General features: G+C 46.2%; 1 protein-coding gene across 4 annotated transcripts in view; it reads left to right on the forward strand.

The window, feature by feature from the left end:
* Positions 1–27,753, forward strand: part of actr3b (actin related protein 3B) — a 151,502-nt gene that overhangs the window by 44,506 nt on the left and 79,243 nt on the right. For all 4 annotated transcript variants that reach the window (XM_072508189.1, XM_072508188.1, XM_072508186.1 and 1 more), the window contains 4 exons: positions 1,819–1,943; positions 8,449–8,559; positions 14,557–14,652; positions 26,733–26,840. In XM_072508189.1, coding sequence (XP_072364290.1) covers positions 8,488–8,559; positions 14,557–14,652; positions 26,733–26,840 — 276 coding nt within the window. In that variant the 5' untranslated portion in view covers positions 1,819–1,943; positions 8,449–8,487. The remainder of the gene's footprint in view (positions 1–1,818; positions 1,944–8,448; positions 8,560–14,556; positions 14,653–26,732; positions 26,841–27,753) is intronic.

The following is a 27,753-nucleotide window of genomic DNA, read 5'->3' on the forward strand; positions in this document are numbered from 1 at the left end:
GTGGAATGCCCTGCCTGCAACAGTAGTGGACTCGCCAACACTAAGGGCATTCAAATGGTCATTGGATAGACATATGGATGATAAGGGAATAGTGTAGATGGGCTTTAGAGTGGTTTCACAGGTCGGCGCAACATCGAGGGCCGAAGGGCCTGTACTGCGCTGTTAAAGACACTCAACCCTCTGGGAGAAAGAAATTCTCCCCATTTCTGGGACCTAAATTGGTGACTCTTTATTTTTAAACAGTGACCCGAGTACTAGATTCTCCCATAAGAGGGAGTGTCCTTTCCACATTTATCCTTTCAGGACGCCTCAGGATCTTGTGTTTTGATCAAGTCACCCTTACTCTTCTGAACTCCAGTGAATATAAGCCTAGCTTGTCCAATCTTTCCTCATAAGACAGTCCATCCATCCCAGATATTAGTTCAGTGAGCCTTCTCTGAACTGCTTCCGACGCATTTGCATTCTTCCATGAATAAGGAGACCAATATTGTACACGGTTATCCAGGTGTGGTATCACTTATGCCCTGTATAACTGAACCACTGCCTCTCTACCTGTGTTCAAAAGCTGGGACTGTTTTGGTGAAGAGAAGACTAAGAAGAGATTTGATAGAGGTGTTGAAAATCACGAGGGGTCTGGACAGAGTAGAAAGGGAGAAACTGTTGCCATTGCTGGCAGGATCAAGAAGCAATGGGCCACTGATTTTAAGGTGATTGGACTAAAGAAGCAGCAACAAGAGGAAGAAGCATTTACGCAGTGAGTGGGTAGGATCTAGAATCCTGGAATTTGTGTTCAAGGTCTCCTCAGCTGGGGCTTTCAAAACTGAATTGGAAAATATCGGAAGAACAATGTTTACAGAGCCATAGGGAAAAGGTGGGGAGTGGGACTAGGGGAGTTGCTCTAGCAGTGAGCTACCATGGATGCCATGGGCCGAATAGCTGCCTTCTGCACTGTTTTGATTCTATAATCAAATCATGAATGGCTTTGATGCAGTAAATAAGAAACGGTGTTGCCAATGGCAGAGGGGGTGATAACCGGAGGTACCAGAGGGCACAGATTTGGTGAGGGGCAAAAGAACTAGAACCTTTTTTTAAAAAAAAAAAACACTTTGTTGTCTCCTGGAATGGACTGCCTGAAAGCGGGTGGTAGGAAGCTGGTGCAGTAAAAACTTTCAAAAGGGTGTTGAATAAATATTGAAGAGAAACACTTTACAGCGTTATGGGGAAACCGCGAAGAGGGATGAATTGGACAGCTCTTTCAAAGGGCTCGCAGAGGAATGATGGGCTCAATGCCCACCTGTGATGTATGATTTTATGCTTCTAAAGATATCAGTTTGGCGATTTCATGCAGTTTGTAAGGGCTTTACAGGAATTTAAAAAAAAATTATTGTTCTGATTTTCCCCATGAAAGACTGCAAAATTTTCATTTTTCTTAAGACGTCCATCTCTTGAATAATTGTTTACGCGCACATCTCTGTGACAGATCATTTTGATGCACATTATATTGTTACTGAGAGGTTTGAGCATGTGCAGTCACTTTGTTTCTATCTTTCCCAACTGCATCCGGTTGAAAACCTTGCCCCTTTAACAAAATCAAAGATTCTAGTTACTAAACTAAACTGCACATCTAAGATATCCAGTAGTTACTGCTGGTTTCCAACATTCATGTACATTAGTTGCCATGGTTACTTTGAGCCATTAGCTTTTTAAGAGGTTGCCAAATTGCAAAAAGGGTAATGCATTAACTGTACTTAAGGTGGGTGTAATTGATTGATTGCATGCAGTTTTTAATTGACCTCCTGCATTTTTCTATCTTGCCAGGTATTGCTATCAAAGAATCAGCCAAGGTAGGTGACCATGCACAGCGGAGATTGGTGCGCGGAGTCGATGACCTTGACTTTTACATTGGTGACGAAGCTGTCGATAAACCCACGTATGCCACTAAGGTAATTCTAAAATGTTACTTTTCCTCGCTGTCATTGCATGGTCTGAGACAAATTAAATAACCTGTTTTTAAGATACAAGGCAAAACACAACTCGAGACCGGAACAAATTTATTTTCCTGCCGCTTATAAACCATCATTCCCCATGATTTCAGCTGAGCTGTGAGGTCGGTGTGGCCAGCCATGATGTGCTGTTTCCTGCAGAGGAATAAGAGTATCTGCAGGGCAGATCAACTAAGCCTTTTCCTCTTGTATCACGAGGCTAGTTACAGGCAATAATTTTAGAGATATGGGCACATCAGTGCTGCCACAATGTGCAACAAGGTAATATTGCATGAAAAACCAATCTCCAAAAGGTGTTTGTAAGTGAATATTCATTTGGTAGTCCAGAACTCGTGTTGCTGAAAATAAGAGACGTTGTTGAAGCAAGAATACCTTTTTATAGGGGCAGCACGGTGGCGCAGTGGTTAGCACTGCGACTGCGGTGCTGAGGACCCGGGTTCGAATCCTGGCCCTGAGTCACTGTCCGTATGGAGTTTTCATATTCTCCCCGTGTCTGTGTGGGTTTCACCCCCACAACCCAAACAATGTGCAGGTTAGGTGGATTGGCCATGCTAAATTGCCCCTTAATTGGAAAAATATATATAATTGGGTACTCTAAATTTACAAAAAAAAACTTTTGTAAGTGGTATTCTTGCAAATCTGTCCTGATGAGTGCAAGATGGAAAGCTTTGACAGTTTGTCTCTTTTTCTTTCAGCAGTGCATAAGTGACTTTGTCCTAATGTAACAAAATGTACTTTTGCCTGAATCTGTACATCTACGTAATAGTCACAACCGATTGACTCTCTGAATGTTTTCACCTCGATTAACTTGTCTTTCCTACAGGAGCATAGCTGATGGATGATGGAGGCATATGTGTCGGGGTGGGGGGGGATTTCTTTTTGAAGCATTACGTAGAATCTATTGCACAGAAACAGTTCATGCTGGTGTTCATGCACCACGCAAATTCTATCTAACCTTATCAACATAGCTCCTGTTCCTTTCTTCCTTGTCTTTATCTAGCTTCCCGGAAAGACATCCCTGCTATTTGTAATAAATACTCCATGTGGTTACATTTTCCACTTTCTTTGCAAAGCAGTTTCAACTGAATTCCCTCCATGTTGGGTTTATTAGTGATTATCTTGCATTTACGGGCTTCGTTTTGGACTCGCTAACAATTGGAAACAAACATTCAATTTTAACACAGAAATAAAATACTGCAGATGCTGGAAATCTGCAGTTAAAAACAGAGAATGCTGGAAATGCCAGTGTGTTGCTGTTGCTCCTTCGTTGGATATATTTAAGGCTGGAGATAGACAGATTTTTGTTCTCGAAGAACCAAGGATATGGGGAGCAGTTGGGAAAGTGGAGTTGAAGCCAGGATCAGCCATGATCGTATTGAAGACCGAGCAAGCTCGACGGGCTGTATGGTCCGCTCCTGCTCCTAACTCTTGTATTGTCTCCTCAACAGGTCAGGTAGCATCCTTTTTTTGTATTCGTTCATAGGACGTGGGCATCGCAGGCTGTGCCAGCATTAATTGCCCATTCCTAATTGCCCTTGAGGGGGCAGTTAGAGTCAACCACATTGCTGTGGGTCTGGAGTCACATGTAGGCCAGACCAGGTAAAGACAGATCTCTTCCCCTGAAGGACATTAGTGAGCCAGATGGGTTTTTCTGACATTCGACAATGGTTTCATGGTCATCATTAGCCTTTTAATTCCAGATATTTATTGAATTCAAATGTCACCATCTGCAGTGGCGGGATTTGAACCTGTGTCCCCAGAGCATTACTCTGGGTCGCTGGTTTACTAGTCCAGTGACAATATCACTATGCCACTGCCTTCAATGTTAACGTTTCAGATTGATGACCTGGTGAAGGATCATGGATCTGAAATGTTAACTCTTTAATTTTTCTCCACTTGTTGACTATTTCCAGCATTTTCTGTTTGCATTCAATTTTAAGCTGTCTATCAGGTCATCCCCATCTTTTCTGGGGAAAAGAACCACAGTCCGTTCAGTCTTTCCCCATGGTTTTCCTCAGTTCTGGTATTGTTCTTGTAAACCTTGTACCTCCTGACCGTCTGCGTATTGCAAAAAGCATGTAGGGGCTAGAACTTTGCACAGTATTCTTGTACAATCTAAATTTAACGAAACATGTGTTTTCAGTCTTATTCCTCTAGAAAGGATGGACAATAATTGAAGCCTTGTCAGTGATGCTCACACCCAATTAACAAATAAAATATAATTAAATCCCTGTGATTTGATCACATTTTTATGGTCTTTAACCTCTGTTGCTACTTATTTGATCCCTTCGCTTTTGTTTTCTGTACCCATTCAGATTACTTTCCAAGGCGTGAGAGTTTATAAGTATAGGAAAAAAATGGGTAAAGTATAAACGTTGGTCCTTGAGAGGCAGAATCAGGAGAATTAACAGAGAATGAGAAAATGGCCAAAATGTTAAACCAATATTTTGTCAGTTTTCAATGACTGAATATTAGAAATGGTAGAGTAACCAAGAGGCTAATAAGAGTGAGGAACTTATTAAATTATCAGCACAGAAAAAATATTAGAGAAACTGAAGGACTAAACAACAAATCTCCTGGACTGGTTGGATCACGTCCTGGACTTTCACAAATAGTAGCAGCAATAGTTGATGCCCTGATTTTCCTACATCCCTTAGATTCTAGAATGGTTCCAGCATTTGGGAAGCCAGCAAATATAATTCTATTCCAGAAAGGTGATTTGAGAAAATGGGGGACTGGAGCAGTTGTTGGGAAAATGCTGGAATCTATGATTTGGGGAGTCTTAACAATGCACTTAGAAAATCATGGTATGATCAGTCAAAGTCATTGAGATTTCATGGAAGTGAAGTTGTGTTTGACAAATTTACTCAAATCTTTGCGATTTTACCTGGTAGGTAAAGAAAGGGAAACCAGTATTTTGATTTCTGAAGGACATTCGAAAAGTTGCCATACAAGGTTTATAAATGTGTTCAGGGTTCATGGAGCTGAGGGCAATACTTGAATGAAGGATTGGTTAACGGACAGCAAGTTGTCTGTAGGGATGGAGAGACTTTTCCAATTTGACATGCTATAGAATACAACAAGGATCAGTGCTGGGGCCTCAGCTATTTACAATCTATATCAGTGACTTAGACGAAGACTCTCGAAGTAATGAATATATAAAGGCAGTTAAACTGTGAGGGGGAGCAAAGAGACAGGTCAAGTGAGTGGGCAACAAGGTAGCAGATTCTTGTTGACTATAAGAATAGAAAAACAGAATATATTTTAAAAGCTGTGAAACTTTATCTAAATGTTTGAAATTCTAAGGGACTAGAGGGTATTCATATGAGGAACACAAACTTAGCATGCAGATAAATAATCTTTTGTTGTCACAAGTATGAAGTTACTGTGAAAAGCCCCTAGTCACCATGTTCTGGCACCTGTTCGGGTAAGCTGGTATGGGAATTGAACCCGCGCTGCTGACCTTGTTCTGCATCACAAACCAGCTGTCTAGCCCACTGAGCTACACCAGCTAGAGGTGGCAAATGGGATGTTGGCTTTTCTTGAACGAAGGTTCACTAGATTGGTTCCTGGGTTGAGCAAGTTGTCCTGTGATGAGAGACTGATGAAATTGGTCCAATAACCTATTTAATTTGGAAGAATGAGATCCGCATTGGAATATGCAAGATTTTAAAGGGCTTGACAAGGTGGATAGTGAGGGTGTTTCCCTTGACTGGGGATTAAAGAATGTAGGCACAGGCTCCGGAGTTAAGAGGTGGACCATTTAGGTCTGATACGATTCAGTTCTGAATATTTGGAATTCTCCAGCATCGAATTATTCAAAATTGGGATCAGTAGATATTCGATTTCTCAGGGAATTAAGGGATATAGGGATCAGACGGGAAACCATATTTAGGCAGAAGATCAGACCATGATCATGTTGAATGGGTTATATGCTGCACTCCTGCTCCTATTTCTTACCATCTTATCCAAATCACCTCCTTATTGACGTAACCTTCTTTTTCCTCCTATCAAAATGTGCTGCAAATCTCTCATTTGAAATTCATTTTTCATTTACATACTATTATAATCCCAGACGAGACCCCAACAGTGACTAGGATACTGGACAGAAACCCCAATGTTTTATTTTAATTTTGTGAGACTATGAGGAAAAGATACCTCGCTCCAGGAGTGATTTCACCTAAAATAGGGATATGGTATAACGAAACAAACATTATTACTTAACACAGTATTAAAATATCTTTAACATCATATAAGAAAATATCTTATAATTACCCTTTAAACAATGATAATCTATACAATGACACTGTAACCCTTAACTGCTATCTTTATTTCCACTCGAACAATAAATCCATCTCAGCCACTTTTGAATACAGTTAGCACTCAGGAATACTTGCTGTACAGAGATGTCTTGAATATTCCACTTTGACAAAGAGAGATCTTGAGACTGCTTTCAAGGAAAAGACCGACACCCTGTCCGAACAAGGCAGAATCTCTAGCTGTATTTCTTCAGAAAACCTTATTGGCTTGCCTTTCAGCCTCATACTAAAACTGAATCAATGACACCTGCCTGCTTCTTAGTCTGGCTCCTCCCATTAACTATATCATCTCACTACACTGAACACCATGTCTCGAATTAACTACTCCGCAGAGGACCCTCTTAATATAAACAAAAACCCATTCGCCCAAACTTTTATGATGCTGTAATTGCATCTTTGGCTCCCAAAAAGCCCAGTTGTCTTGCAAATCATGATTTTTAAAAACATTATTGCAATATTCATACCCAGGCTTTTACCCTTTACTGAATCAAATGCATATAATATATATCTGAAATTCCTACATTCATCACATTTACTAAAGTCACCGTGTGTTTTATCATTCTTCCTCTGTATTAACTACAGTTGCCCCTTCCCACCACCCCCCTCCCCAATTTGTTGTTTAAAGAACATTCATCACAATATTCTGCAAGTTTACTAAAGTCACCTTGTATTTTATCATCCTTCCTCCGTATTAAATGCAGTGGCCCCTTTCCACCATCCCCACTCCCCAATTTGCTGTTTAAAGAATACCATCTTCATTTGCAAAACTTCAAATACTGTAATTAAGGCAAATCCCTCTGTTCCAACATTCACTCTCTAGACCCGGATTAAACTTTAAATCCAGCACTCTGCAGAGCTCTTTACTCCCCACTCCCTGATTTGAATAAGTATTGAACAAGTATCAGCTTCCATGAAAATCATCTTCCTCATTTCGCTTCTGTATGTTATATTGAAGGACTAGGCTCCCATCCACTGTCCTCTGCCGTCAATGATACTTTTAGCTGCAGCAGAAGACATTACCCAAGTTAACTGGGAGAATGTCCTGTGCCTTGCATTTTCAGTGATTTCATTTGTGGCATCTAAGTGTCTCCCTTATTCCCTTTTGAGATCATAAAATCTACAAGAAGAATAAGTGCAGGGAGGATTCTGGTGGTTATGAGAGTTTTGAATGTGTTTTTAAGTACTAGGTGTTTAGAGTTGGAAGGTGCAAGTGCTAGGACACTGAGACATGTCCAGCACTGATCAGATGATGTGACATTGGGAACCTTCCCTTCCCAATTTCACACCATGCAGCGATGCGAGTTAATTAATTAATCAATTTATGGTCCAATAGTTATTTGGTAGTACAGAACTTGAGTTTTGCTTGGGGGTGGCGGGGGGGGAAAGTCATTTTATTTTGTTGAAGTTTTTTGTCTTGCACTCGTCAGGCCAGTCCGCAAGAATGCCAATGTCAGGAGAAACAACGTCAGGAGAAACAACAACTTGATACTAGATGACAATCAGCACTCTAGTCCCGACTGTCAAAGCAAATCTTCTTCGCCCAGCTCAAGGAAGGGTCTGAACAAGACGGGGAAAAAGAAGTGCTTCAAAGACACCCTGAAGGCTTACCTCAAGAAATGCAACATCAATGTCAACACCCGGGAGACCCTGGCTCTGAAACAACCTACTTGGAGGAACATCCTAATTGAAGGGACACAATTCCAACAGCAAATGAGGCCCGGAAAAGGAGTCTGAAAAAGGAATACCAGCGATCCAGAATCCAAGGATTCCGGAAATACCTGCTAAATGTGTGGTCGAAGGATCAGGCTCACCAGCTACGCAAGGATCCACAGAACCCATGACTAGTGACATGGAGTTTCTTGGGTGGACAATCATACTCGTTAGCGAGTGATTGTCGAAGAAGAAATGTGTTGTTTTCCCTGACATTGGTATTCTTGCGAACTGTCCTGATCAGAACAATACAAAAGTTGACAAAAAAAGTGTTTTTTTAAAGAAATACAATGTATGTTTCTGTTAGGCCATAAGAACTATAAATGTTGTGGTAAAAGTTGCTGAAGAAAAGAAGTGCATAGATATTAAAGGTGCCATATCCATTTCTGACACTGGAGTTTTGATTCTCTTTCTAGTGGCCCATTCGACACGGATTAGTTGAAGACTGGGATCTAATGGAGAGATTTATGGAACATGTGATATTCAAATATCTACGAGCAGAACCTGAAGATCATCACTTTTTAATGGTAGTGACACCATTGATAGCCAATCATAATGATTCTGTTTATTTTGGCTCTTCATGCTTTATGCATATTGTACGTAATTTTTAATCAAACAAGTGTTTAAGCTAGTTCCTAAACACTAGCAAATCCTCTTGCCTGATCAAATTTGTGTTGGTGTAATCCAAATTGTATTAGGCCAGAAGCACTTAAGCCATTAAAATATCAGATATCTCTAATGTATTGATGATAATTTGGCACAAACTTTGTTTTTGCCATGTTTTAAGAACGAGGAGCAGGAGTAGGCCATCTGGCCCCTCGAGCCTGCTCCGCCATTCAATAAGATCATGGCTAATCTTTTTGTCGACTCTGCTCCATTTACCCACCCACCATAACTCTTAATTCCTTTACTGTTTAAAAGTCTATCTATCTTTGTCTTAAAGCATTCAATGAGGTAGTCTCAACTGCTTCGCTGAAGGGAATTCCACAGATTCACAACCCTTTGGGTGAAGAAGTTCCTCCTCAACTCCATCCTAAATCTGCTCCCCTTATTTTGAGGCTTTGCCCCCTAGTTCTAGTTTCAACCTCCCTGCTTCTAATCTATTCCCTTCATATCGTATATGTTTCTATAAGATCCCCCCTTCATTCTTCTAAATTCCATTGAGTATAGTCCCAGTCTACTCAGTCTCTCCCCATAAGCCAATCCTGTCAATCCAGAATCAACCTAATGAACCTCCTCTGCACACCCTCCAGTGCCAGTACATCCTTTCTCAAGTAAGGAGACCAAAACTGTACACTGTACTCCAGGTTTGGCATCAGCACCGTATAGAGCTACAATACAACTTCCCTGTTTTTAAACTCCATCCCTCTAGCAATGAAGGACAAAATTTCATTTGCCTTCTTAATTACTTGCTGCATCTGCAAACCAACTTTTTGAAAGCATTTTATTTCCAATATAAAAACCAGAGCTCAATATTTATTATTGAAATTGCCTATATAAACTTATCGCACTGTAATTACTGCTCCAGTGGGGGAACTACAATGTTGCAATTTTACATGATCCTGCTCCTTGATATGAGAAACTCTTGTGCTCCGAGCTGCTTTTTATAGAATGGTGAGAACAAGAATAGGCCATTCACCACTTTGAACCTGTTCTGCCATTCAATTGTTATCTGTCCCTCAATCCCATTTACTCACTTGATACCCATTCCTTTATAACCCTGCTCAGCATATCTTGTCACAGATTGGGTTGGCTTCCAGTGAGGTCAAGAATGGGCTGAATTTATAATATCCTTTCATGATTGGTCTGCTGATAGGCGTTGCTGCATTCAGCACACGAAAAATGGGCACTTGTACGCCAGGGAAGAAATTGGTATAAAAAGAGATCTTGTTCACCAGAACAGTGTTCAGGAGTCCTTTGTGTATTTAACGTTTCAAACTTTTCTTCTTGGGCTGTTTGCTGTCAGGAAGTAGAGGCAATTTTATAGAAATCTATGTTTGAATTGTTGGATGTTAGAAATGAAGTATAGATTTTAAGTGAGTTTAATTCCGAGTTCCTGTGTACGAAAGGGTAAAACTCTAATTCGATTCATTTTTAAAATTTGTTCATGGGATGTGGGCGTCGCAGGCTGTGCCAGCATTTATTGCCCATCCCTAATTGCCCTTGCGGGACTGTTAAGAGTCTGTGGCCTGGAGTTACATTTAGGCCAGACCAGGTAAGGACGGCAGATTTCATTCCCTAAAGGACATTAGTGAACTAGATGGGCAATCGACAATGGTTTCATGGTCATTATCAGACTTTTAATTCCAGATTTTTATTGAACACCAGTTTCACCATCTACCATGGTGGGATTCGAACCTGGGTCCCCAGAGCAGTACTCTGGGTCTCTGGATTACTAGTCCAGTGACAAATACCACTATGCCACCGCCACCCCCTTTTTCTTGCATGTATGAGGGTTTATGGGTTCATTTTAAAATGTGTCTCTATTGCATTCAGAGTTTGCTGCGTAAAAAGCAAACAAGCTCAAAGAAAGACTGAGCTGCAACTGGGGCCATGTTTAGGTTACGTTTGAGTTTTGTTTTAACTGGACCCAAGGCAGTGAGACAAAAGGCAGCTTTCACAGTTCTGCCAGAAGCCGAACCATGAGTAATGAGCAAGAAAGCCAGACCCAGAAACTAAAGAAAGAAGTTCTAGAAAAAAAGGAATGAAAAGAGAAACAGAAAATACTGGACAATCTCAGCAGGTCTGACCGCATCGGTGGGGAGAAAAGGGAGCTAACGTTTGAGTCTGGATGACTCTTTGTCAAAGTAATTTGCTTTCACTTGATGAAAAGAGAAGTTCCCAGAAGAGAAAAACATAACTGGAATTTGAACAAGATGCTGTTCATTGAAGTTAAAGACAGAGCTGGAAAGTGCAGACCTGGTGAAGTTGGCGAGGGAGAAGCCAGATATCTGAAGCAATCCTAAGGTTGGTAAACTTAGTACCGTCTATGAAGGCATGGTTGGGTATCTGAGAGATTGTGTGGAAGCTTGATTCATGTGGCAATTCAAGACTATGGAATACTGAAAGGAGTGTTTGAAATCCTGGAAGTGGATCCTTGCTGAAAACGGCGGAAAGCGCTGTTGGAAGAAGATTATTTTCGAGAGTGGAGTTTGGAAACACTCTTATGACAATCCTGTGGGGGGCTTTGAGGAAAGATCCACAGAAGTTTGATTGGGTGGCATCTGCCATCTGGTTTCAGAATGAGGCTGACCACAGACTGTTGGTTTACAGGGATTGTGTACTTACTGCAAATCTGTGTTATCCTTAAAATCTGTGTAAATTGGTGGCAGATAAGTGTGAGTGAAGGCTTATTGTATTATAGTCAAACTTTTCATGTTTAATAAATGTTTTTTTCTGTTGTTTAAAAGCTCATTGGCAGTCTTGTCACTCTGTTCATCCATGTTTTCTAAAAACAAATTAAAAGTTATGGTCTTTTGAACCAGGGTTCCATTCTGGGAACTTCCCATCCAGTAGTAACGGCAACTGGGATCGTAACATTGTTAAGCTTTGACTAAACATTAAATACAGTAATATAAACATTTTAATTGACCTTGATTTGTGGGCGTGCTGGCAGAAACCTGTTTAACCTTGGGTTCTGTCATGTGGTTTGATTTGCGCACAGGATGTCTTCCCACTAAATAGCATAATTGGTGTGAAATGTCTTGTCAGTTTTAAAATTAGTTTTCGAGCAAATGCATGGAGGACAAAGATGATGTGAACTGATAATTATTGTCAATTGTTATTTCCTATTTTCCTGGTAATGTGGAAATCGACTGTGTAGGATGGAGAAAGCAGAAGGGTGGAAGGACAGATGATTGGTGTAGCATGAGCAAGATGAGGAACTAAAAGAAATTAGAACGAATGGAAAAAGCAATAATTATGTGGGCTGGCAATGAAAAATGTAGCTGATGTTATAGTAAAATATGTATTGCCACAGATTATAATTGTTGTGTTTATATTTGTGTGATACACATTCATCTCTCTTGAAGATGTTAATCATGGACTAACTTTGCTTATAAATTATTCCAGATGGACTAACTTTGTTGCTTATTAATTGTATTTTGGCATGAATGAGGATTTGTAAATCCGATTTCTGTTTACATGTCAGAATGTAAATATATCTGGACTTTTTTTTTTTGTTTTTTGGAAAGGGTGTATAACTGGTATACCTTGTATTTTGGATGGATTGGTGATATGTATACTTCAGTCTTTTTTTTATAGATAATTGTTGCTTTTGTAACTAACTAACTGTAAATAACCTGCAGTTGTTGAAATTTAATTATCAGAAATTAACTCTCTCATTCTATATCAAGCCTTCCTATACATTTATCGATTGTGCAGCTGGAACAGAAAATGCTTCACTTAAAAGATGCTTTGAGGGAAAGACTTTTTTTATTCCCTGTACCAAATTGGCTTTGCTTGTCCAGGTGCTAACAAATTGCACTCCACTAAAGTGTGGGATTTCATATCAGAAATAAAGTTCAAAAATGTTCTGTGTTCTCTACTTAACCAAAATATTGACTGTTTTTGATCAATAGTGCATTTCTTAAAAAGAATTGCAACAAGAAACCAGACTCCCACTGGCTGTAACGTTGAAACTTGCCCTTTAAATTAATTAGTCGCCAATTAGGAAATGGAGAAGAATAAAGCCCGAGGTTGTTGTCAGTCTAAAATAAAGCTTTAGTCCCAATGTTGGCAAATATGGTCTTTCTTTTTAAATTATGTAATCAAAGAGGAAGACTGAGGTCCATTCAGTGGTTGAAGAGGAAATACCAGATAAATGTGGCGTGAGTGATTTTTATTTGCACCTAACTCACAGCCTTACAACCTTCCTTGATCTCCAAGCTCCATAAATATTTGCTTCTTGCACCCCCCCGAATTTGCTCACTGACGGACCTACCTTCATCGGTCTTAAATTACCTTGCGAAACCTCGCTGCCTTTTAATCAAATGTCTTTTGAAAGCCTCCATGCACCACATCAACTGCATTATCTTCATAAACTACCCACAGAACATCCCGATCAAATTAGTTAAACACAATTTGCCCTCAAATTTATGTGGGTTTTCTTTTCAAATTAATCCCTCCTTGTCCAAGGGAGGTGGTATAGTGGTACGTCACTGGAATAGTAATCCAGAGGCCCAGGCTAATTCCCTGGAGACATGGACTCAAATCCCACCACAGCAGGTAGTGGAATTTAAATTCAATGAATAATATCTGGAGTATAAAGCTAGTCTCTGTAATGGTTACTATGAAGCTTTGTAAAAACCCTTCTGGTTTACTCACGTCGTTTTTAAGGAAGGAAATCTGTCATCCTTGCCTGGTATGGTCTACCTGTGACTCCAGATCCACGCAATGTGGTTGATTCTTAATTCCCCTTTCAAATAGCTATCAAGCCACTCTGATCAAGGGCAATTAGGGATGGGCAACAAATGTGGGCCTTGCCAGTGACACCCGTATCCCATGAAATAATTACAAAAAACGCCACTGTTAATTTTGTTCCAGATTATTGTTTGTAAAATGTTTCCCATCACAGGAGGTTAAACTGACTGGTCTGTAATTGTTGGACTTACCCTGGCATAAATAAAGATATAATTTTCTAGTCCTTTGGAACTATCCCTGTATCCAAAGAGGATTGGAGTGCCTCTGCAATTTCTACCCTTTATTTCCGACAACATCCTAGGATACATTTGACCTGGTTCTAGAAACACGTGGATTTTTAATTCCAGCAAGCCCTTTCCAAAACCTCCTGATATATCAATCCAGTGTCACTCTTTCACCTCCTCTTTCACGACAACCTTGGCAGCATCATCTTCCTTGGTCTTTTGGCTATCTGTCGTAATACCTGGTAACAAAACTCAGCATTAAATTTTGTTAATACTCCAGTGAAGATTCTCAGGGCATTTTTCTACATTAAAGATGCTCTATTAACGCATGTTATTTAAATCCTCCAGCTTTTAGCAGAAGGCAAGACAGAAGAAATTATACGAAGCTTCAGGTTTGAAGTCTGGGAAAGCATCAGTTTTGCCTCTGATTCAATACAGTGGAGATGCAAGCAGAGACAGGAGTGCGCTTGGGGTTTAGAAGAAACAAAAGAAAAATTGAGAGATGCTTTTTTGGTGTTTTTGACCCATTTTACACGTTCATTAGTGCAGGAATGTGCTGAGCCTTCCCAAACATGGGAGAAATGTTTGAATCTAGGAACAACTTGGGATTTATAGAAGTCAATTGTAGAAAAGTGTTTGCCACAGGAAAGAAAGAGGCTTTTGAAGGCAACTTTAGCAGTGAAAGAAATGCTGTACTTCTATCGGAGGTTAAAGATAGTGAATAAAGGATTAAACGTGGAGTCATCAGTAGAGGAAGAAGTAGCTCTTAACGTTTGGAGAGGCACCGTATTTCATCTTTGCAGTGATGAAAGCAACAAATTGTTCCTTTTGTCAAATGTATTTAGGGTTGTACGTAACATTAGTACACTCTTGTTGCAGACAGAACCACCTCTCAACACACCAGAGAATCGCGAGTACCTCGCCGAAATCATGTTCGAGTCCTTTAATGTTCCAGGTCTTTACATTGCAGTCCAGGTAAGGAGATTGTAAATAGCGGAGGTTTCTTGCCATTTGAGAGAGCTGCAGTGACAGAAGTGTGTTAATGTAACAATATGGACTCCAACCTAGACTTCCCCTTCCCCACTCAACCAACCAATCTTGACAGTGCCACTGGCAGAGAGAATTGGAAGTTAATCCTTGTTCTCAGTTTCTTGCATCTCTCAATGTTTGGAAACTGCTTCATTGGCAGCAGCTTGCTTGCCCGTCCTCCTAGGGGTCTGTATGTGTATTTTTTTTTAACATGACAGTGTCTTGATCACATTTTAAAAAAAAGTATTCATGTAATGGAAAAATATAAAAGCGAGAGGTACATTGTATTAGAATGTCCTTGCACTATTCAGTCAAATCTTGTGTGACAGATGGGTGACAAGTTTATTTCTCTCCAATGGTTGTTACAGGTCAGAAGTTAAGGTTAATAAATTTTGGCAGACTAAATTGTGCTCTCCAAGAATTCAATCTCACAACATCAACCCGTCTTCTTCAAATTTAGGGTTATGACACTCATTCATCAATGTCACTGAAGCAATCCTACAGAAACTCATCGTAAAATGTTACAGGAAGTTGTTGCTGTTTAGTAATTGGAAAACTGTACAAATTAACATTGTTATTATGAGTCAGATTTATTTTCGAGTAGTAGAAGGGACTATTTTCACACATTACTGCAATTTGTGAGCATCTTGTAGAAATTGGCGTATTGGGCAAAATAAAGAAGGAACCACTTGGGATTATAGTTGAAAAATCCCATTTCCTCATCCACCTCATTCACCCCACCTCTCTCTCTGCAGGACTTGCCTTACTTCTGACACTCCCGATATTCTATTTTGAAGAATGATAATTGCTATTTGCCATACGTAGCAAAATAGATGTAAATTCTTCAAAATTTAAGCGTGGAAGACAGGTGTGACTTCGAAGATATCATCGTGGAACATTTTTAATTTCATTGGTTAAAATAGAAACTTAAGTCAGGAACATGGAAACTGGATTGGTTCTACTCGAGCTCAACAGAATTCTTTTCCAAGATTGTGCACCAAAGATTGAGCCTAGCTTAGTTTGAATTTTGAAGAAGGGCCTTTATAAGAGCTGCAATGGATATGATCCAAAGATTGAGCCTAGCTTAGTTTAAATTTTGAAGAAGGGCCTTTTTAAGGGCCGCAATGGATATGATCGAGCTGCTGTTAAGTTGAGCGACTTTCACCTTTACCAGAGATGCCTTTTTTTTTTAATGCTTCACCTGAGTATTTGAAATGATCAGCACAGATTGCGGAAATGTCCCTTCACCCAATTTTGTGATTCCATCTGTAACCATGGAAATGGAAATGCAACATTTTAGTGCAGAGGCACATAAAATGTCCACCCACACCCTTCTAATTTAGTAGATTTTCCTTGCAACCTCTCTTTTAGAGAATATATTTACAATTGTTTTTCATTTATATTCTGATAGAACTTTGAATTGGCGCTTGCCAACATCTTGGGAGTTCACAAGTTTAAAAAATCAGTCTTGTGCTTACCCAGAAAGTGGTTGGATGTTACCACAGCTTGAACATGGAACATACAGTGCCGAAGGAGGCCATTCGGCCCATCAAGTCTGCACCGACCCACTTAAGCCCTCACTTCCACCCTATCCCCGTAACCCAATAACCCCTCCTAACCTTTTTGGTCACTAAGAGCAATTTATCATGGTCAATCCACCTAACCTTGGATACATTTACAAAACAAACAGCAAAATGAGCAGGTATGGGGGAGCTAGAACAGAATAGAATAGAAATATATGCTGCTGGGTCAGATGGAAGGTAGGATGCGTATTTGGACCATTACAGTCCACGTGGGAATCATTGCAAATAAATGATGATCACCAAATAATGGCAATGAAGGATCGATGAAGAAGATTTCACTTTACTTTTTATTTTAACTTGACAATCAAATTGGAATCTTTATGAATTAGACATAAAACACAGCGGTGTATCTGTAAAACCTCAGATACTTTCGACTAGGGTGTCTTTATTAGCAAGGAAATAAATTACAAGCACAATTTCAAATTCAACAATATTTATTTACCTAGTTAACCCTTAAATTACCCACAAAATATACTAGAGATACCCAAGATCAGTGTATATTACCCCCAAAGATGGCTTGGTAGAGCTATGGATCTGATCATTACATTCCTCTGGTCCGTCTTTACGAAGGTGGTTCTGGCTAGCAGTCCCTTTCCTTTCTTTGCTTCTCTGGTCTGGTCAAGGTCGCTTCGTACGCTGAGTCTTCGATGACAAGGGGTCCAGTCTGCCTACTTTTATCCCCTTTGGTTTCTTGGCCTCTTGCCAATGGGGTATCAAAAGGGTTTTTTAATGTTCAATGATCCGATTGATGCCCAATTGACAGGTCACCTGGGCCCGTCCCAGGTGTCCATCTCCAGTGGCCTTGTCCACATGTACGCTTTTGCCAAATAAGGTGATAGTGGGAACTCTAGTCGCCCAAGACTCTTGCCCGGCCTGGGATTGCAATATACCGGTACATATCAATTGGATTGATTGACCGGGTAGGTCGGGACATGTCTTGGCAACCTGCCTGACCTTTAGTGTATTTGAACTTGGCCAGTCTGAATTCCCATGAGGCTCTGCTGGAGTGACTGTGGTTTGTTTTAAAGTGCCCAATTCTTTAATTTAAAATGGGCAATTTTTAATCGGGCCTAAGCGCTAGGCCCTGGGAGGTCACCACAGTGGACACAACAAAGTTATCACTGGGGGAATAGCCTGGAGGCAAGAGTTGTTCCTGTGGATTCATTATTTAAGTGTTGTTCTTTCCAGCATTACTGAATGACATTGTCATCCTTAAGGAGAGAAACACCATCCTGTGAGTGAAGAGGATTTTGCCCATTTCACCTTCATCAAATGGACAAACAAGCCTTGCACATCATGATGGTCACCACATTGTTGTTACCACATCTCTTGGGCTTTATCTTTCCTCCACACGTCCTTTATCTTCTGGGTTTGTCTTTGGGCGCCAACCTTGAACTGTTACAATTTTGCTTTCTTGACTTGTGACGTTGGGTTGATCTGCAAGACAATTTGTTTTGTTTGAGGAGGTCACATGTTTCAGCATCGTTTGTACTGACCTAGTCCCAGTTACAATATGCTCAAACCCAATGGTCTAGGCACTGGAGTCTCATACAACTGACCTTTATTTGATCTCACTGGGGTAGAATCCGTGAGTGAGCCACCGTTGATGGGAGAGCTGCAGCAAGTACAACATTCATCCTACAGATTTGGGAGGAAAAGCATCCCTTTCCACCCCACGACCATTGACTTTGGGAATGTGACGACTGTAACTGTTTTCAAGAAGGGAGAAGGGACAAGATTCTCCATTTCAAAAGCTTAAGTGCTGACGCTGGGACTGAATCGGTGGACTTCTACGACAGCAAAACTGGCGTCGCTCCCGGACCAATTCAACAACCACTAATGGGCGAGCACCACGCAGGAACTTCGCCGGGCTCGGGATTGACACTCGAGAGGCTGACAAGCTGCAGCCGCAGATAAGCACCACTTCCCACACACACTCACACACACACACACACACACACACACAGCCATCTCAACCAACAAGATGGCAGCACAGAGAGCGGCACCCCGGCTTTTAGACGCCAAGTTGTAGATCCTGTTGGATGGCGCGGAGGAGTGGCGGGCTACCTTGTATCCCGGGGTGGGAAGGAGATTGCCACCGCCACCGTATACCAGACCAGGGTGCAGGTAGCAGAGGCCGTGAGCGCCGAGGGCCCCACCACCAGGACCAGACAGCAGTGCTGGAAAACAATTTACGACCTTCTCAGGGCGGCCAGGGTGAGTAGGCAGCACTGTGCTCTGGCACTAATCCTACTCCCACACACCTGTCGTCATTGTCGTCTCTCCCGCCCCCCATTCCCCCCATCCCCAGGCGCAATCCAATCATGTGTCATGTCTTGCAGAATCTCCTGCCGTGAGGCAGGCCCCTCCGGTGGCCCTGATCCCCAAACAGATAGCAGCGAGGAAGAGGACACTGACAACGACGGGTGCCCTGAGGACACTGACAACGACGGGTGCCCTGAGGACACTGACAACGACGGGTGCCCTGAGGACACTGACAACGACGGGTGCCCTGAGGACACTGACAACGACGGGTGCCCTGAGGACACTGACAACGACGGGTGCCCTGAGGACACTGACAACGACAGGTGCCCTGAGGACACTGACAACGACGGGTGCCCTGAGGACACTGACAACGACGGGTGCCCTGAGGACACTGACAACGACGGGTGCCCTGAGGACACTGACAACGACGGGTGCCCTCTGACCGCAGACTACGACACCCCGGAGCCCCAGCCCGAGGAGTCGAACCTCCTGCGGGTGCAGTTGCAGGAGTCGAACCTCCTGCGGGTGCGGTTGCAGGAGTCGAACCTCCTGCGGGTGCGGTTGCAGGAGTCGAACCTCCTGCGGGTGCGGTTGCAGGAGTCGAACCTCCTGCGGGTGCGGTTGCAGGAGTCGGACCTCCTGCGGGTGCAGTTGCAGGGGTCGAACCTCCTGCGGGTGCAGTTGGAGGAGTCGTACCTCCTGCGGGTGCAGGAGTCGAACCTCCTGCGGGTGCGGTTGGAGGAGTCGAACCTCCTGCGGGTGCGGTTGGAGGAGTCGAACCTCCTGCGGGTGCGGTTGGAGGAGTCGAACCTCCTGCGGGTGCAGGAGTCGAACCTCCTGCGGGTGCGGTTGGAGGAGTCGAACCTCCTGCGGGTGCAGGAGTCGAACCTCCTGCGGTTGGAGGAGTCGAACCTCCTGCGGGTGCGGTTGGAGGAGTCGAACCTCCTGCGGGTGCGGTTGGAGGAGTCGAACCTCCTGCGGGTGCGGTTGGAGGAGTCGAACCTCCTGCGGGTGCGGTTGGAGGAGTCGAACCTCCTGCGGGTGCGGTTGGAGGAGTCGAACCTCCTGCGGGTGCGGTTGGAGGAGTCGAACCTCCTGCGGGTGCGGTTGGAGGAGTCGAACCTCCTGCGGGTGCGGTTGGAGGAGTCGAACCTCCTGCGGGTGCGGTTGGAGGAGTCGAACCTCCTGCGGGTGCGGTTGGAGGAGTCGATGCGCCTGCGGGTGCGGTTGGAGGAGTCGATGCGCCTGCGGGTGCGGCTGCAGGAGTCGATGCGCCTGCGGGTGCGGCTGCAGGAGTCGATGCGCCTGCGGGTGCGGCTGCAGGAGTCGAACCTCCTGCGGGTGCGGTTGCAGGAGTCGAACCTACTGCGGGTGCAGGAGTCGAAGCTCCTGCGGGTGCGGTTGCAGGAGTCGAAGCTCCTGCGGGTGCGGTTGCAGGAGTCGCACCTCCTGCAGTTGCAGGAGTCGTACCTCCTGCGTGTGCGGTTGGAGGAGTCGATGCGCCTGCGGGTGCGGTTGCAGGAGTCGAACCTCCTGCGGGTGCGGTTGGAGGAGTCGAACCTCCTGCGGGTGCAGTTGCAGGAGTCGAACCTCCTGCGGGTGCGGTTGGAGGAGTCGGACCTCCTGCGGGTGCGGTTGGAGGAGTCGAACCTCCTGCGGGTGCGGTTGCAGGAGTCGAACCTCCTGCGGGTGCGGTTGGAGGAGTCGGACCTCCTGCGGGTGCGGTTGGAGGAGTCGAACCTCCTGCGGGTGCGGTTGCAGGAGTCGAACCTCCTGCGGGTGCGGTTGCAGGAGTCGAACCTCCTGCGGGTGCGGCTGCAGGAGTCGAACCTCCTGCGGGTGCAGGAGTCGAACCTCCTGCGGGTGCGGTTGCAGGAGTCGAACCTCCTGCGGGTGCGGTTGGAGGAGTCGGACCTCCTGCGGGTGCGGTTGCAGGAGTCGAACCTCCTGCGGGTGCGGTTGGAGGAGTCGAACCTCCTGCGGGTGCGGTTGGAGGAGTCGAACCTCCTGCGGGTGCGGTTGCAGGAGTCGAACCTCCTGCGGGTGCGGTTGGAGGAGTCGAACCTCCTGCGGGTGCGGTTGCAGGAGTCGAACCTCCTGCGGGTGCGGTTGGAGGAGTCGAACCTCCTGCGGGTGCGGTTGGAGGAGTCGAACCTCCTGCGGGTGCGGTTGGAGGAGTCGAACCTCCTGCGGGTGCGGTTGGAGGAGTCGAACCTCCTGCGGGTGCGGTTGGAGGAGTCGAACCTCCTGCGGGTGCGGTTGGAGGAGTCGAACCTCCTGCGGGTGCGGTTGGAGGAGTCGAACCTCCTGCGGGTGCGGTTGGAGGAGTCGAACCTCCTGCGGGTGCGGTTGGAGGAGTCGAACCTCCTGCGGGTGCGGTTGGAGGAGTCGAACCTCCTGCGGGTGCGGTTGGAGGAGTCGAACCTCCTGCGGGTGCGGTTGGAGGAGTCGAAGCTCCTGCGGGTGCGGTTGCAGGAGTCGAACCTCCAGCGGGTGCGGTTGCAGGAGTCTAACCTCCAGCGGGTGCGGTTGCAGGAGTCGAACCTCCTGCGGGTGCAGGAGTCGAAGCTCGTGCGGTTGCAGGAGTCGTACCTCCTGCGTGTGCGGTTGGAGGAGTCGAACCTCCTGCGGGTGTGGTTGGAGGAGTCGAACCTCCTGCGGGTGTGGTTGGAGGAGTCGATGCGCCCGCGGGTGCGGTTGGAGGAGTCGAACCTCCTGCGGGTGCGGTTGGAGGAGTCGAACCTCCTGCGGGTGCGGTTGGAGGAGTTGAACCTCCTGCGGGTGCGGTTGGAGGAGTCGAACCTCCTGCGGGTGCGGTTGGAGGAGTCGAACCTCCTGCGGGTGCGGTTGGAGGAGTCGAACCTCCGGGTGCGGTTGGAGGAGTCGAACCTCCTGCGGGTGCGGTTGTAGGAGTCGAACCTCCTGCGGGTGCGGTTGGAGGAGTCGAACCTCCTGCGGGTGCGGTTGGAGGAGTCGAACCTCCTGCGGGTGCGGTTGGAGGTGTCGAACCTCCTGCGGGTGCGGTTGGAGGAGTCGAACCTCCTGCGGGTGCGGTTGGAGGAGTCGAACCTCCTGCGGGTGCGGTTGGAGGAGTCGAACCTCCTGCGGGTGCGGTTGGAGGAGTCGAACCTCCTGCGGGTGCGGTGGGAGGAGTCGAACCTCCTGCGGGTGCGGTTGGAGGAGTCGAACCTCCTGCGGGTGCGGTTGGAGGAGTCGAACCTCCTGCGGGTGCGGTTGGAGGAGTCGAACCTCCTGCGGGTGCGGTTGGAGGAGTCGAACCTCCTGCGGGTGCGGTTGGAGGAGTCGAACCTCCTGCGGGTGCGGTTGGAGGAGTCGAACCTCCTGCGGGTGCGGTTGGAGGAGTCGAACCTCCTGCGGGTGCGGTCGGAGGAGTCGAACCTCCTGCGGGTGCGGTCGGAGGAGTCGAACCTCCTGCGGGTGCGGTCGGAGGAGTCGAACCTCCTGCGGGTGCGGTCGGAGGAGTCGAACCTCCTGCGGGTGCGGTCGGAGGAGTCGAACCTCCTGCGGGTGCGGTCGGAGGAGTCGAACCTCCTGCGGGTGCGGTCGGAGGAGTCGAACCTCCTGCGGGTGCGGTCGGAGGAGTCGAACCTCCTGCGGGTGCGGTCGGAGGAGTCGAACCTCCTGCGGGTGCGGTCGGAGGAGTCGAACCTCCTGCGGGTGCGGTCGGAGGAGTCGAACCTCCTGCGGGTGCGGTCGGAGGAGTCGAACCTCCTGCGGGTGCGGTCGGAGGAGTCGAACCTCCTGCGGGTGCGGTCGGAGGAGTCGAACCTCCTGCGGGTGCGGTCGGAGGAGTCGAACCTCCTGCGGGTGCGGTCGGAGGAGTCGAACCTCCTGCGGGTGCGGTCGGAGGAGTCGAACCTCCTGCGGGTGCGGTCGGAGGAGTCGAACCTCCTGCGGGTGCGGTCGGAGGAGTCGAACCTCCTGCGGGTGCGGTCGGAGGAGTCGAACCTCCTGCGGGTGCGGTCGGAGGAGTCGAACCTCCTGCGGGTGCGGTCGGAGGAGTCGATGCGCCTGCGGGTGCGGTCGCAGGAGTCGAAACTCCTGCGGGTGCGGTCGCAGGAGTCGAACCTCCTGCGGGTGCGGTCGCAGGAGTCGAAGCTCCTGCGGGTGCGGTCGGAGGAGTCGAACCTCCTGCGGGTGCGGTCGGAGGAGTCGAACCTCCTGCGGGTGCGGTCGGAGGAGTCGAACCTCCTGCGGGTGCGGTCGGAGGAGTCGAACCTCCTGCGGGTGCGGTCGGAGGAGTCGAACCTCCTGCGGGTGCGGTCGGAGGAGTCGAACCTCCTGCGGGTGCGGTCGGAGGAGTCGAACCTCCTGCGGGTGCGGTCGCAGGAGTCGAACCTCCTGCGGGTGCGGTCGGAGGAGTCGAACCTCCTGCGGGTGCGGCTGGAGGAGTCGAACCTCCTGCGGGTGCGGCTGGAGGAGTCGATGCGCCTGCGGGTGCGGTTGCAGGAGTCGAACCTCGTGCGGTTGCAGGAGTCGAACCTCCTGCGGGTGCGGTTGCAGGAGTCGAACCTCCTGCGGGTGCGGTTGCAGGAGTCGAACCTCCTGCGGGTGCGGTTGCAGGAGTCGAACCTCCTGCGGGTGCGGTTGCAGGAGTCGAAGCGCCTGCGGGTGCGGTTGGAGGAGTCGAACCTCCTGCGGGTGCGGTTGCAGGAGTCGAAGCGCCTGCGGGTGCGGTTGCAGGAGTCGAAGCGCCTGCGGGTGCGGCTGATGGAGTCGAACCTCCTGCAGGTTCAGTTGGACCTGGCGGACATGTTGTGTGGCCTCCTGTGTCGGCCCGGGCCCCATGTCCTGCCCATCCTCGGCCTCCCCTGCATCCTCCCCTTCGGAAGAGGCCTGGTGTTCATCCTCCTTCTCCAGTACATCGTCGTCTCTGCTGCGCGATGTTGTGGAGGACGCAGAAGGCTACCATGATGTGGGAGACCCTCCTAGCGCTATACTGGAGGGCCCCTCCAGAGCGGTTCAGGCACCTGAATTGCATCTTCAGGATGCCAAACCACCACTCAATCAGGCACCTGGTCATGGCATGGGCATCTTTGTAACAGGTCTCAGCCTTGGTCTGTGGCCTACGGATAGGAGGCATCAGCCACGACCGCAGAGGATAACCCCTGTCACTCAGGAGTCAACCCCTCACTCCCGGGTGCACCTTGAAGAGGTCAGGAACCGTTGAGCGTGCAAGGATGAAGGCATCGTGCACACTGCCCGGGTATCGGGCACAGATGTGCATGATGTCCATCTCATGGTCACACACCAGCTGCACGTTCATTAAGTGGTACCCCATTCAATTTGTGAAGACGACCCCGTCTTGGGCTGGTGCTCGTAGGGCGACGTGCATCCCATCGATCACCTTGAAGGACCCGGGGCATCTCGGCGATGACAACGAATCCTGCTGCCCCGGCATCCTGGTGGGTTCGAACCACATTGAATTTGATATATTGTGCTGACCGGGCATATAGAGCCTCGGTGATGGCGCGGATACACCTGTGTACCGAGGTCTGTGAGATTCCGGACAGATCCCCACTCAATGCCTTGAAGGACCCGGTGGCGTAAACGTTCAGGGTGACCTTGGCGGCCACCGGGAGCAGGTGTCCTCCCCCATACCCCAGCGATGTCAGGTGCGCCATGATCTGGCAGATGTGTTGCACTGTCCCTCTAGTTAGCTGGATCTTCAACGGCATGTCCGGTCTGGCGGGTTCTCAAATGTCAGGCACTGCCTGTACGTATGTGGCCTGATGCGGCGCCTCCTTCCCATCTCCTCCTCGGCCTATTGGGAGACCGGCTCCCCGTCCTCACCAGCTGTCTCCTGTTCCTCTGGGGAAGGCTCCGCTGCTGCAGGGAACCCCGCGAGCAGCTCCAGCTCGTACAGCCTTAGTGCAACCCTGTCCCTTGGGGGGGCCTCTAGTCCTGGCTCTGATTCCTGCTGCCAGGGGTACCATTGGCTGGCACTACCCATGCCAGCGGTATGCTCAGCAGCCCCCATCCTGCACCGTCCTGTAGGGGCTACTATGGACGTTGCCCTTGGGTGGGCTGCATGCTGTCCCGCTGACGGGTGGCGCGCGTGTGCAAGCTGCATCATTTTTTGAGTCATAACGTCTTAATGATCAAGTAGGACGGAGAAGGAAAGAAAAGGAAGGAAATTCTGCCCTCTGGATCCCGCTGTTCAGTTACATGATGACCCATGGTAGAAGCTCATGACAGAGTAGATGACACCCTTGAATCTAGGGACAGTGAGGATCTGAAACTCTGACCATCCAAAATTCAAGTGGCACAAACTATTGAATTTCGCCACAACTATTCTGCAGGCAAATCTCCTCCAAAGAAAATGGCGCTGGGTTTCCATCTAAAACAATTTTCCAAATCCAACAGTACTAACAGCTGCAGACGAGCATCCATGTCTGCACCAAACTGATGGTATCCCAAACAAACTGACAGATATTCAAATGACAATGGCTTTTCTTCAATAATAAGCGACAGACGAAAGTCTCCACCATAGCCTCTTTAGTGCTATCAGGATACTGACTGAACTGAGGGCCAATCCCCTTTTCGCCTGTCTTCTTGAAAAAATTGTTGCATTTATTGCAGTGTTAAAGTACTGAGTTTCCACGTGTAAGTTTTACATCCATCCGATTCAAGGCTCCAAGCGTAAGAAAGAAGGAACTTTATTTACAACCAGACATGACTCTTCTAATCCCTTGTTATACCTTACTGAATACAATTTCCCAGTGTGTACATTCACTTGGCATTGATTACATAGCTCTGTAGCATTATAAAGATTTAGACTTTCATCAAAGGAGCATAAACATCACATAGTTCATCCTGTTGGCTCGAATGGCCTTTTCTGTGCTGTAAATTCTACATTGCCATAATTACTGAATTTGATATTTAATAGTGAACATTGCTGTAAATAGAAAGTCCATACTCTAGCTCAGAATACATATTTGTGTGCTGCTGTTTTATCAATGACCCACCTTCTGCATTGTTCCCAAGTTATTTAATATTGATCAATGAAGTTGTATAAAGTTTTACCTGAAAATGGGTCTGTTATGAATTGCATAAAGGTACTGAAGAGACATTAACTACCAGCACCTGAGGATTACCGAAGGTGTTCAAGGAATGTGTTCTTAATAGATCCTGAAAAGTTTTGAAATAGTCCAGTCACATTGTCACATTTTCTAGCCTAAAACTGCAGCATCCATTACTTAAACCAGAGAGATTAGCTCCGACTAACGTGGAAGAAATTAATTCTCCACATTCAGTCAGGAGATCCATAATAAATGGTGTGCAATCTCTTGCAAAATAGAATTATTTTCTTTGGTCTAGGTTGCAATGATTCTGGAGAGAAATGCTTCTCGGACAGATTTATGCACTTCACTTCATTTCATGGAGTCATTACAGTGAAGTATATTCTACTGAGTTGTCCCATAATCCTAATTATAATGTGCATTAACGGAGGGCTGTTGGCAACTCTGTTTCATGCTTCACTGCTGCTTGTACATTCAGCTAGCAGGCTGATGTTTTCTGTATACATTTTCCTTATCTGACAAGCAAAAAGAAAATCCATTGGTCATTCCCGTGAAAGTGCAGTGGACAAAACTTTATGCTGTCATAGGACAAAATGTTATATTCAAAGTCTCTCCTCCCAGGCTGCTGACAGGATAGATATGTCTCTGTTTTACTTGTCTCTTTGATGAATTGTGAAACCAAGGTCCAGACTGCCCGTTTAGGTGGTTAAAAAAGACCCAGTGGCATTTTATGAAGGATGAGTAGGAAGTAGTTATTTTGCCCTGGCCAACATTCCTCCTTTAACCAATACTACCAAAAAGGAACTGACTGGCCATTCACTTCATTGCTGTTGGACTTCGCTGTGTGCAAATTGCGTGTTGTGTTTACCTATTAAACAAATGCTGTATGTCAAAAACAAACTGTGAAAGTGCCTTTGGCCTTGCTGAGGAAGTAAGAGAAGCAATATAAAATTCAGTATTGTTAAACAATTCAGTGCAAGGTACGTTCCTTTTATTGTTGCACTTTTAGAATTATAAAATGGAGCATGGGAGAATTGAATTTTCTAAAAAAAATTGCTACTCCAAGAAATGGAGGAAAAATTGCATTACATATATTACAACTGTGTAATTTATTAGGGGTCATTTCAAATTGCAGGCCGTTCTCGCCTTAGCTGCTTCCTGGACCTCCCGGCAGGTGGGGGAACGCACACTAACTGGCATAGTGATAGACAGTGGAGATGGCGTGACCCATTGTATTCCAGTGGTGAGTATTAAGCTTAAACATGAATAATTATCAAACTGAACTGGACTCTTTTTTTCCTTTTACAGCATGGATGAGGTTGTGACCCCTATTACAACTGGTAATTAAAATGCTTAACAACTAAAGGTCAATATTAAAACCCAATAGCAATGCACAAAATTGTGCAATTTTAGATTATACCAAGTGGTGATGGAGGTGTTTGCAATGGCGATTTATTTGATGACTTCAATTGGGGACAAATTTCCTCCACTGGTCGAAGTGCCGGATACCAGAGGGCTACTCAGAAGACTGTTGTAAAAGAAACTTAAGAGTAGAATTCTTTTTTCCCAGGGAATTGGTGATTGGTCATGGAATTCCAAATCTGAAATACTGGTATTAGACAATTCATTACGTTCTTTGAACAAATGGTGAAAAATAATTGAAGAACAATAATTTGGGGCAGCACGGTAGCACAGTGGTTAGTACAGTTGCTTCACACCTCCAGGGTCTCTGGTTCGATTCCCGGTTTGGGTCACTGTCTGTGCGGAGTCTGCACGTTCTTCCCGTGTCTGCGTCGGTTTCCTCCGGGTGCTCCGGTTTCCTCCCACAGTCCAAAGATGTGCAGGTTAGGTGGATTGGCCATGATAAATTGCCGTTGGTGTCCAAAAGGTTAGGTGGGGTTACAGGGATAGGTTGGAAGTGCGGGCTTAAGTGGGGTGCACTTTCCAAGGGCCGGTGCAGACTCGATGGGCCGAATGGCCTCCTCCTGCACTGTAAATTCTATGATTCTAACAATTTCAAGACACAAATGGAAAGGTTGGATAGCTCTTCCAGAGAGCTGGTACATGTGCAATACCAAATATCTAAAACTCAAAAATAAAATGATGTCGGCTGTGATTGGAACTTGTCAGCCTTTTCCCCGAGAAGACGGCATGCT

The sequence above is a fragment of the Scyliorhinus torazame genome, chromosome 6, assembly GCF_047496885.1.
Source record: "Scyliorhinus torazame isolate Kashiwa2021f chromosome 6, sScyTor2.1, whole genome shotgun sequence".
Classification (NCBI taxonomy): Eukaryota; Metazoa; Chordata; class Chondrichthyes; order Carcharhiniformes; family Scyliorhinidae; genus Scyliorhinus; species Scyliorhinus torazame.